At 41.6% G+C, this 12479-nt stretch overlaps 1 protein-coding gene across 2 annotated transcripts in view; it reads right to left on the bottom strand.

Annotated features, from left to right (window-relative positions):
* The window catches only part of SPRED2 (sprouty related EVH1 domain containing 2), a 33131-nt gene that overhangs the window by 14278 nt on the left and 6374 nt on the right, over positions 1-12479 (bottom strand). The window contains exons 2-4 of one of the 2 annotated variants that reach the window (XM_061579917.1): positions 3322-3499; positions 971-1139; positions 158-225 (exon numbers count right to left, since the gene is read on the bottom strand). In XM_061579917.1, coding sequence (XP_061435901.1) covers positions 158-225; positions 971-1139; positions 3322-3499 — 415 coding nt within the window. The remainder of the gene's footprint in view (positions 1-157; positions 226-970; positions 1140-3321; positions 3500-12479) is intronic. The other variant, XM_061579919.1, reaches the window with a different exon arrangement.

Below are 12479 nucleotides of genomic sequence, written 5' to 3'. Positions count from 1 at the left end.
CAATGCAATTAGCTTAGGAGCAAGCTGACCTAACGGGGGAAACACAAGTCAGACATTCTAATGCAATTATTTGATTTGTTTTCAATGTATTTACTCTATCATCGGTGCAAATGAAAAGCACAGTACACCGGGACGAAATAACGAGACAAGCACTCACGGTGAAGACATCGTCATCCCCAACTTCAGATTCATTTTGCAACGTGGAAGATGACGTTGTGGACCCTGCTGGAAGACGAAGAGCGAATTACGCGCGGCAACAAAATGCGTGCCATTACAGAAAAAATTCAAAGAGTAAAAGGTACACCACACACATCACTAAAGCCCATTACAAGCAAGGGAACTCCTTTTGTCAAGTGGCATTTGGCCCGCAGTTCTTACACGAATGTATGGATATGACAAGACCTCAGCCTATTACAGGTCACATGTGAAGTTACTTATTGCAGTACACCAATTTGTTCCTATAAAGCGTACTTATCATCCAACTTTCCAAGCATATTGCCGACCAAGTAAAAACGTTATTCTTCGAATAGCTTAGAAAGATAAATAAAAACACACGTGTGGAACCAAAAAAATCTATGCCATGACACTTCACTATAAAATATTAAATTGGTCAGGATACATTTGCAGAAAGGATGAAAACCAATGGACACAACCAGTGGCAGAATGGCAGGAAAACACATGAGCGAACGACCACAGGGGAGAAGGAGAATGACATCAAGGCACATGTGCGAGTTAAGATGGATTGCAGCTGCGCAGCGCGGAGGCAGCGGTATATGCAAGTACACTTTTTTATCAACGGGGAGTTCTAAAAAAATTATTGCTTAAAACAAAAATAAATTGTAAAAACAAGCACGGAAAGGCATGACAATGCGTTTACATATCGAACCTCACAGTGAAGGTCAAATGAAGAGGGGAAGCGCAAAGCAGAAATAAATAAATGAAACACCGAATGTCCCGTGACTTCCTCTACCTTCGCTGAGGTCCTCAATGGCCTTGCGCACTCCGCGGTCAAAAGCGCGAGCATCCGCCGGGCTCTGGAAGGTCAGGCCAAACTTCTGCTCGTCAATCTTCCAGTGGTGGAAGATTGGCGTTACCTTGTTGTACACCACATCCTTCTTCAGGACACATTCCAGCACGACCTGTCAACGAGGCGAGTGGTCAGCGGTTAGCGGTCCAGGCGAGGGAGTCGGAGCGATGAGCAAGGTGGCGAGGCGAGACACGCTCACTGCGGAGATTTAGAGAAGTCGTCTTTAAAGACGATGGAGACAAAGACGGTGGCTTTTGGATGACCCTGTTCAATTTAATCTGACAAGAGGCCCCCTTTAATCATTCTTAAGTAAAATACGTTGTACACATAGGAAGTCTGTTTCAACAGCAATTGATGGATTATATGACAAAGTAGTATTTATAGATACACAATATAGTTTTAATATATGTATGCGTAGCACGAACATGGCTCACAGTGAGGTTTTACGTCACGACACTAATGTGTGTAAGCGCCCTAACCTTTGAAGAATTTCCACGGATAAATGTAGTTGTGGCATGGCATGTGAAGGCCAACTTTTGCTCAGCAAGTCACAGAATGCTCCCAAATTGACAAGAGCCTAAAAATCTACATTCCGTCCTAATTTTATACTGATTGTGCTATCATTGTCGTGTCATATGAAATGAAAAATTCAAGGTTGGAAAAGAGTCCATGGATAGAGAGAGTACATCACTAATACTGAAATATCTTCAAATGACCTCTTACACTCGTGTTTGCACATTTCCACCCACTCTGCTGAAGGAAGATAAGTAAATTTTTAGGCACTCAAACCAATAATTTTATTTATCAGAGATTGAAAATTGGCCAAACTAAGTAAATAAACATGAGATTTTCGGTTGTTATTTAAGTCACTTGTGATCGGGCAGATACCATTAACTCAGTAAGACTTGAGAATCCAGTTTTGATCGCAGACTCCTGCCACAGAACGTAACGGTACCGAGTTCGCAGGCCACCTCCAATAAACTGCATCTTTTAATGCTATGGCTGCAACACATGCTGTAGATAAGATTACCAATCGGCTCAATAAAAAAAAACCCTTAGGGCCAAGAATAAAACCAAGTCATGCCTGACCATTATGTATATTCACAGTTACCATAATAATAATATGAATACATTTAAACAACCAAGTGTTACAGCTCTGGACTGATGAGCAGTTTTCAACTAAATAAAGGTTCAAATTAAAAGTTGATGCAGTAAACGTCTGGCAGACCGTTAAAAGATCCAATGCAAATTTAGCTTGAGGAAGTAATTTTTGTTATATATATATATAAATTATAATCTGGATAGCCTTTCAACGGTTTCTGTAACTAATTTTTTTTGTATTCACTGTCAGAAATACGTTCAAGATTGTCCAACTGTACGCATTGCTACGTTGTTGCCAATTTAGTTGGCAGCAGAGGGCAGTGCAGCAAACTTCATTGTTGTAGTGTACGATGCCGCGTCTATGGTGCACGCCTTCACCAACCCGCACTACTACGATAATGAGCCAAGAATGTCTGTTTGTGTGTAACGTGCGTGACGTCACTCCACATGCCGCACCCCCCGTCATTAATAGTCATGAGCGGGTGGATTTTTACACTCGCGCAGAAGGTCGAGCGGAAATAACTTTTTCGAAAATTCGCTTTAAGTTTGACATTTCTTAATTGAAAGTGAATCAAATAAATAATTCTATGAATCTAATCAATAATTCTACGTGGCAACAAAGTGGATTTGGTGTCTTTATTTCTTCAGCACTTGAGACAAAAGGTAAGTCTAATTTATGCTTCTGCATTATGGTATAATAGACATTTCTCGGTGATTTTCCAGATATTGTATCGAATTCCCATTTATTTCAACCACAGCGACCGGAAGCAGAAGAGAATACAGTATCAGAGCAGTTAATTTGAACAAATTGAAGGTCAGTTATTTACAGTGCTACAGTGACATGAAGTGAGGTGTTTTATGGCATACTTTTGTGCAAGATTCACTGCCATTAAGATACTCTGCTCAATTTTTTCGTAAATATTACAGATTCTGTCCTAGGATGGGCAAACAAGCTCGTGGTCAAATAATGACACAGTGTGTGGGGAGGCCCTCATCCATAAGTGGTTTTCAAAAATTGGCACATATGTACATATGCTACCAGCTTGTGAACTTCTAAATTGTTGTCCTTTCGCAAGTGTGTTCGAGCACTGGGCACAAGCGTGCCACCCCACCACGATTCTCCGTGGTTTAACTGCACCCGCGTGGAAATAACTTTGTACACACTCTTGAACGGCAACGCGGACATTATTCACCAGTTTATCCTTGAGACGTTCTCCCAGGATGAGGAACTCATTGCGCCCGGTCTCTTCATGGTGAAGCACTTTGTAGATGCCCACTCGGCTGATGCCTCCGCCAGCCAGGGGCACCCAGCCGCCCGTCGAGTCGTCCCTCGTCATCACGACAGCGCGCACGCGAACGATGTAGTTTTCACTGTCGCGCACAGGCACGCGTGGCAACACAGGGCCAGTTAGGAAAGCCACACAACTTTGCAGCTACAAAAAACACACTGCCTATATGTGTGTGTGTTTGTGCGCACTGGCAACTCGCTTGCAAGGAGGAATGAGTTGCATGGTGTTGCACGTGCGAACATAAGAGGATTGAAAGACGTGCGCAGGTGCGTCATTTTGTACATCTCAACATTCACTCGTAATATTACGACATCGTGTTTTACATTTGAGCGACAAAAAACTAAACACGTGCATTCTCTTTGAGTCTTTGCAAAAATAATATTCCACCGCTTTTTATTGTTGTATCAGTCGCGGCCATGAATAGCCATGATTTATCCACGGCTGTATGAAGGTTTCCCTCAAGCAGTCAAAAATCTGAGCCCACTGCACCATCCCCACTGGCACATGCCCTCCTTCGGTTGTAACTCCATTGTTAGTTCCAACCGCTGGCAATCATGCCTTCTCGTGACATGTTCTGCGCAACCCAATATTCTTGACAGAAAATGTCATGTCTCTAATATAATGTCTCTAACATGCCATCAAATCCTTCCCCTTTCCTTCTCTCCACGCTTATCTGTACACCACTCTATGCTTCATATGCACGCTTTGCAGAATTTGCTCAATTAACTTAATCAATAACCCACGTTGGTTAATGCTGCCACCATGTATGCATATGCCTCTGTCTGCAATCCAATTTTCACAAAACACCTTCGAACATCATTACAAATAGCCAAGGTGAAAGTGTGTCTCCGTGCCGAACTCACCGTCTAATATGTATTTTGTTAATTCCGTCAACATTTGTTGCATACGTTCAATACAATCATGAAATCAAAACCATGAGCCTCTGATCACATGGATATAAATTGTTTGTGCAGATCATTGGGAAAAGAATAATGGAAAATGTAGAGGTCAACCAACCACAGCAGTAAGTTGGGTTTAGGATTTACGGTTTTTCTCCCATTTACTCTACCACAAGCAAACCAAAAATTGGTTTCTGAAATTTTTTAATGAATAAAAAATACCATTATGCTTGGCCTTTGTAGACTACGAAAAGGTATTCGACCCAGTGGAAACTGATGCGGTCATCCAAGTTCCCATAAACTAAGCACGCGCTAAGGCCTAAATAACAACTATTTTGAAATAATCAGTCATTGTTGAAGAATATTCCAAAGCAGATTGAAGGGAACATGAATGAAGAAAACTCAAAAACACCACTCATCTCATTCTTGTTGCTAAAGCCTAAACTTGTAAACTATCCTTAAAAAAATATCCAGTAAGTATAAATTGATCACTTCCAAATGTACAAGGTTCGCAAAGTCCTGCCAAGATTAGTTGTACGTGCAGAACTTCAGTGCTTCATATAGTTTATTACTTCCAGGTTTATAAAAAAAAAAACAGAATCAGCCTTTTTTCTATATCAAAAAAATCCAAATGTGTTTTGCATGTAGACTTTAACGGATGCAAGACAAAAACATTACACGCACAAAAACAACTGCTTTATTTCTAAAAAAAAAAAAATTACTTACGAAGACATACTGCACCATTCATTTACTAACGTGCCACAATGCAATGGCACAGAGCGAGAGAAAGCCGCTGGGCCGGGCCAGAGTAAAAAATGGCATGCACCCAGTTTTGACTGCAGGGTGTGTGTGTGGGTGTATGGGTGGAGTGTTGCCTTGCCGAACTATAGACTTGGGCCTTAGCACTGGCTCGAGCGCAATCCAGATTGTGTGCGACACGCGCCGTGTCATGAGGCTGTTGTTCTTAAGGATCACGCAAGTCGCAGAAGAAAGCACTGCTTTAGAGTTAGAGTGAGCCGAAATGTATCTGAAGAAAACAATAATCACGAAGGCGTTATACAAAGTTGTGAAGCCAGACATTCCAGCGTGATAATGCCAAACAATGAAGTGACACGTGGTACGCTTGGCATCTGTCCACCGCAATCTAGATCCAATGCATGAATACGCATGGATCAAAATTCAACCGAGTCACAATTGGGTGTACGGTCTATAAAAAGACCTCCTAATATGGACATTATAAATCCTAATTTCTAATTATGAGCTTTACATACATCTTACTGCTAGAGTACATAATTATTCCAGGGATACCATCATGGACCCTCCGGGCTATATGTTCCAGGCACATTATTCTCAGTGGTATATTAATTACAAGTAAATCCCTTGCCATGTGGTTCCTAAAAGACCTAACTAACCATAATGCCATCATGTGGCATTCTGTTCTCCAGATATGCCACATTTTCAGTCGTAAAATGTTTCACCAGGAAGTGAGATGGGCGAGTTAATGCTCTCTTTATAGAAGAGATGTTCTATGCAGCTTAATAGCGTTATCCTGTCATGAAAAATGCCATTGCAGGATGAATAATAATTTAACAAACGCCAACCAGTTCTAAAAAGTTGATATCACAAATCATCAAAACAGTAATAACAAAAAAAACAGCACTGTGATGGTGGTCAATGTAATTGGAAGAATGATGGATGCATGGCATTGGCGAAACGCATGTTGATGGAAATTTGTGGTAACTACATGAGGCACACGCTGTTAAGATCTAAATTGGCGCTGCTGTACATTAGGTGGAAATTTAAGAGATTTGCATGCAACATGAATGAGCAGTTAAACCGCAGAGATATACATTTTTGCAAAACAAGGAAGTAAACCAAATCCCTCAAAACCAGAAGCTTATCTCAGTGGCCTCGCTTGCATCACTTCCATCCGCTTTGTGGCATTTATGATAATGGTGCAGTGGCCCTATGCTGTGAACGAAAAATGTATCAACACCCAGAATGCCACTCACAAAAATTCCAATGAATAAAATACTTAAACTGGTGGAGTAAACATAGATTGTTATACATAGACATTGCGCGTGAACAATTTTACATAATACGCCACTTTACATTATTGTATTCACATGCTGCGAAAATATAAACCTGCAGACACTTTTTTTTTTCTTTAAGAATGCCTGCTTGGCAGGGCGATTGAGTAGTCAAGATAACACCGTTGGCCTCAAAGTCCACATTTTGACAGCCGAAGCATCTATCTCGGCTCCATTAATAACTTGTTATGAGAACATTATCAAACACCTGGCTGTGCCCAAGAGGGCCCCATCCCATCTCCTTGCCTATGAATATAAGATATCCCAAAGCACGTTACGCAAAGGTATCCCACTGTGTGCCCCGTGTAATGGTCAACCTTGTGTACGATTAAACACCAACATTCTCCAAATTCTGCAACCGAGGCAACAGGGCCTCTCCTTGTATTTAACTAGCTCTGTGCAGACTTAAGTAACTATGCTGTAGTGAGAGTAAAACAATCCTGTACGTTTGTGTTTAGTCTTACAGAGTAACTGCTGGAATCAAACAATGAAGGCTATGTGTTATACCTAAATAATGTAATATTATGGGGGGGAATGTATAAAAAGCAGAATGATGTGAATGAGAAAGTTACTGGATCTAGGAGCTGAGCATGCTCATTAATAATGGAGACTAAATTTAAAATGGCTGCTGTGATTCTAGAAATGCATACGTGATATTGTGCAATGCCATTGTGCCAATTTCGATTCAAATTTTTTTCTCTTTTCCAAAATATGTATGACGAACGTACATGCATTTTTCCACCATTAAAAATACAAATGTGCTTTGTAACTTCCCAGAAAATGGGTATGCGCCACGACATACCATCCCCGCCAAAATTTAGCCTCTAGTTCATGAAGTTTCCAAGACAAACAAAGCAACTTAGAGGATGTACTGCAGGCAACCCAGCGAAGGCCACTGTCAAAAACAAGGGGGGGAAAAACAAAGAGAAAATAAAAATAATACCACAATCAACCATGGTTCAAGCATTAATTTGGGTGCTCCACTTTTAGCCACAAAGAAAGAGGAGGAGGAAGCAAGGGGGGAAGGAAGGAAATGCGGTTTATCCTAATAGCTGGCCTCCTGTGCAGAGATCGCTTCCAGACATGCCAAGCTTTTCAGACAATCCTCCAGGACATATCTGGGACCCATTAGAGCCAGCACCGTTACATTGCAGCATTTGGAAAAATCAAGTGCTTGGCCTCATTTACCGAGAGATTACAAAAAGCTGAATATTTTAATAACTAGCAGGCTTGTAACATGTGTTACCCTTTTTCCACAAGGTAAAAATGAATACATACCTTATGCCATGTTGCAAGTGAAAAAAAATGCAATATTATTAAAACAATAAATTTGGACCATGACTATCCATTCATAATACAATGCATATTTCTTCAAAGATAGGCCAAATACATGTTCAATTCCTTAGCCGAGGAATGGACTCGTACCACACAACATCTGAAGTCACTTTTCAGGTAAGGTGGAAAGGTGAATGATTGGCAAACCAATCATGCCAATAATTGGTAGAGACAAGAGTTAACTAGTACATATGCAGAATTCCAATGCATATCACACTGTATATCCACTTAAATGTAAAGTCTAAAATTCTACATAGTTTTAATTATGAGTTGAAGGGGTCAGCATATCATCAACCACATATCTAAGGACACATCTCTCTCCGTCTCAACATGTGAATGTGATGTGCATGTATCATGCTTCCAAGGACATCTTCTTAACCACTTGACCAATTCGAACAGCATTTTTAGGGCTAGTCTGGGCCCACCACATCCCAGCAGGGATTACTTTTCAGAACAAAAGTCGATGCTTTACTTTTCCCAAAACGTGTAATTCTGGTATGCTTTTTGCATACTCATGATATCAGGTAGCCAGATGGTCTTCAAGCCCAACATACACAATGCCACTTAGATTGAGATCTAAACCCATTTCCAAATGGTAAATGTTTTATAAGGGTATTATTTAATAAGTGTTGTCCTTACGAGCGGGTGACCTCTGCCATCCAATGTACGCATGTTTTGACTTAAAGTTACTCAGTGTCTGAACCTCACTGCCATTTCAAACGTTATTTCCTCAACTGTTAATATTGATGTGCTAAATAGTACTGCTTAAACGCTTTATTGGTGCATGTACATCCCTCATTCTTAATGGCTTAATAGTATAGACATGGTATTTTTACCTTTTGCGAGAATTTTAAATGCTGTATACACTATGTTGTCTGGGGAAAAAAAACTTGCTATATTAACATGGAAATTTGAGGCAGATTCATATCGTATATGGTTACAGTACTGTAGTTAAAAAAAATCCGCGGTAGGAAATTTTTAACGTACTTTAGCTGACCATACAATTTCTCACATGTACACACGTTCCATGACATTGCACGCTTTCTGCAAGCCATTGCTTTTGTTCGTCATAAATTGGATATTTAAAATACATTAAAAATCTAAATACAACGTATACAAACTTGTATTGATATTTTCAATGCCAACTTATGTTTTCCAGAATTTGAAATTTGGGCACATTTTTTTTTCTCAGCTGACACCCCCACTCCATGTTTGCGTCGATTACATTTTGCCGGACTGTCACAAATATTACTCAAACAACATGTTTGCAATGAACGGCTATTCATTTTCACCAAAAAACTACCACATGAGCCAGTTGGTAAGTTTTTTTTCTCTCATGGCGTTCTGAATGGGGTCATTTTCCCAAGTAATTTATATAATTAACAGTATTTCTACTGGGAGCACCCATGGAAGCCACAGTGGAAACCTAAGCATTATTGTAAGTACAGCACAATTTTACCTGCGTTTTTTTAAATTAAATTAATCCCCACAATTTATATTCCCAATTGACCACTGTAACTTTGTAATGGGCAAGTAATCCGAATCACACACAGACTTTAAATACTACTAAATAACGGACTGGACAAATGAGTGTCCCTGAAATATAAACGATGACAAATCAATATTTTTTTGCAAAGATTTTCCCAGATTTGAAGCTTTCGTGACTGCAAGGATTCATATTCGTAGGTTTTTTCGGTAAAGTCACGTAGGTAAAACATCAAAATTAATAAAAATAAAATAAAATAAAGATCACGACGTTTCGGAGGCAACACAAGTCTCCGTCATCAGGTGGGACCGTCACAGCCGAATTAGCTGTCGTGGCTGTGACGGTTCCACCTGAAGACGGAAGCTTGTGTTGCCTCCGAAACGTCGTGATCTTTATTTTATTTTTATTAATTTTGATGTTTTACCTACGTGACTTTACCGAAAAAACCTAAGAATAAGATTTTCCCAATATAAGTTTGTTTCAAAAATACAAGAAAACCAGGTCTACGTGACTTTACCGAAAGAACCAAGAATACAGGTCAGTACCGTTAAGACATCCCTGTGTGTCGTTTTAAAACTTTAAAACGGAGAACCCATAAAGGAGTGCCTGTCTGACTTGCAAAAGCCTTCGTATTAATTGCTGCAATTTGCCTTTCCGTACCGCACACTAATTTCGCATTCTTGAGCGCATGTGCACGCCCTTTTCCTTAATTAAAGTGACCAACTTCTGTTGCGCTCATCTGGCAAACGGAAAATAGCATTTGTGCCCCGAACAATGTACCGTTTTTGAGAGCCTCTAAATACTAAAGTATATGCTTGCGAGAATGTTATGGTCATTTTCTTTCCCCGAAGCGTAGCATTGTTGAAGTACACTCCAAACCTCACTTTGAGCAGACCTGAGGCCATCTCTACCACAACAAACTCGTACAGTACATACACGGCCAAACTAACGAAGAAGAAAAATGCACAAGTAATTACGAATGTACAAAACACCTAAAGTAATAAATACAATTCAAATATCACAATAAACCTATTTTCCAAAGAGATTTTTTTACCGTTCTTTCTTACACGATTACAGTTAATGCAAAATAAAAAAAACTGCCCCAACAATGAACGATTACTATTACTCTTTGTGAAACAAACGTCAGCCGGTTCCTCAATTCTTCATTGTATTTTTTTACTTTCTTAATTTAATTAACGCACACGGCTCCACGTGTTAACCTTTTTTCCGCAAATGTCTCGTATCGGTTTTTTTTTGTGGGGGGGGGGGGGGGAGTAATCCACTCCTTCCTCAAACCAAACGAGACGGGGAGATTTCCCGCCCCACACACAAAAAAAAGTGGCATGCGTGACAAGGTAGGTGCTTTTTTTCTTCTATCTCCTCCCGAGGTTCTCTTTCCCACCCGCCACCCCACCAACAAAAGGGTCAGAGCTGTAGACCTCGGTCCCCTGTGGATGTCTTTCCTTCCATGCTGGCCCCCTTGACCTGCAACTTGTGTAGCACCGACAGTGTTTTTTTTTGGTATTTCTGTATACAAGCAGATACCATTGTCATGGCCCAGTGCATAAGTTTGACAAGTACACCGCTTTCCCTTTCACCGTGCCAACGTTTACTTCAAGGATAATTCGTCAACTAACGCACGTCCGTACGTGTCCACGGTTAAATTTGGAACGTGCCATTCGGTTGCGCGGGAAGAGAAGGAGCGAGGCGGGATGCATAAAAAGGGCCACTTGTGGTCCCAGACACACCAAAAACCAGGAGAGCTTAGTGGAAGAACTGGGGGAGGCGCGGTGAGGGGGCGCGCTTCTTTCACGGTTCATGTCCAGCGTTACAAACAACTTTATAGAAAGAAAAGCACACGTGGGCCATAAAGGGTGGAACAGTCAAGCAAAGTGCAGAACACTACGCTCCTCTACTTTACATCCGGAAAAATGGTTAAATGTGTTCCGTCACCGCTTGTTAAATTTGGATCCAAAGGCTTTGACTAAAATCACCGTTCTGCCTGTGGGATGCCCGAAGGCCAAAAAAGTGCCGGCGTCAAAGCGTATAAGCGGTGAGCGTATTTGCAATCAACACGTTCGCAATACCTTACGCGGGAGGGGGGGGGGTTCGAAGTGTTATTTCATTGGCTTCGCAGATTGCCTTGTCAGCATATTTGTGTTCATACCGGAATAACCATGCACAAAAACACAACACGCTGCTGGCGCATTTGCACAATGCTCGCATTGTATCGCGCCGTGTTTTTGCATGCATGTGATAGCGTCGCTACCAAATCGAAGAGAGAGAGAGAGGGGGGGGGGAGAATGACCGCTGTTTTAATCGACTACCCCACCCCGACCGGTTGTGATGCAGACAGCCTCTAAGTAACCTGCATCACCTCTGTGCAAGGAAAACACACAATTTCAACCACAGCACAAACACACACTTCAAAATACAAACTATGCTGCTGCTGCTGCTTTGAAAACATGAACTTTTTTACACTTTAACCACAAACAACCCACTTTCGATCCACGGCTGATGCATACAAATCAAACCGGAGCATACAACTTTTTTTTTACACGGCAAAAATCATAACATCACGGTGGTGTGTATTTCCCAAATGAAGCAGTCTGGCTAACTCACGATGGAAGATGGCTTTGGAGCTCGAACGCTGTAGTGTTACAAAGAACAACAAGTTGTTGTGTGCATTTGCAGACCGCGCCGCGTGAACAACAGCTGGGAATGCTCCGTTGGCTTAAATGAGCTTGGCAGGTATTCAGACGGCCAAGCACTCCCCGGAACGACCATCACCAACCCGCGCTTCGGCGTCTTACCGACCATGCACCCCTCTCGTTAACTTGCCTCCTGAACAACTTGCGCGCAGGTTCGACGCCTTCAACAAAGGCGGGTCACGTCTGGCACACCGTGCGCAACAAGAGTGTGCTACGGTGAGTCGTAAAATTGCAGGGATTAAGCCAGAGGTCCACTCCGAATAAGACAAATATGCCAGCCCCGGGTTTCCCACCGCTCCCCCCCCCCCTGCAGTGCCTGTGGTCAGGTGTTGCCAGTTGATTTAAAGTGAGTGCATGGAGAGCGGTGTGACATTTGATTAACTGTTGTGGCCACGGCTTTGACGAGTGAGTGTTCGCTAGAAAAACAGCTTTGGCACATTTGTGGCACGCAGAGTCGAGTTAATCCGTTTGATTGATGCGCATACGTTGATTTTACATGCAGATGGTGGTCTGTCCCGTGCACACGATGAAAAGACCATGA

Source organism: Lethenteron reissneri, chromosome 8 (assembly GCF_015708825.2).
Source record: "Lethenteron reissneri isolate LAM-NWPU_2019-01 chromosome 8, ASM1570882v1, whole genome shotgun sequence".
NCBI classification, from domain to species: Eukaryota; Metazoa; Chordata; class Hyperoartia; order Petromyzontiformes; family Petromyzontidae; genus Lethenteron; species Lethenteron reissneri.
This window is presented reverse-complemented; position numbering and strand designations above follow the sequence as displayed.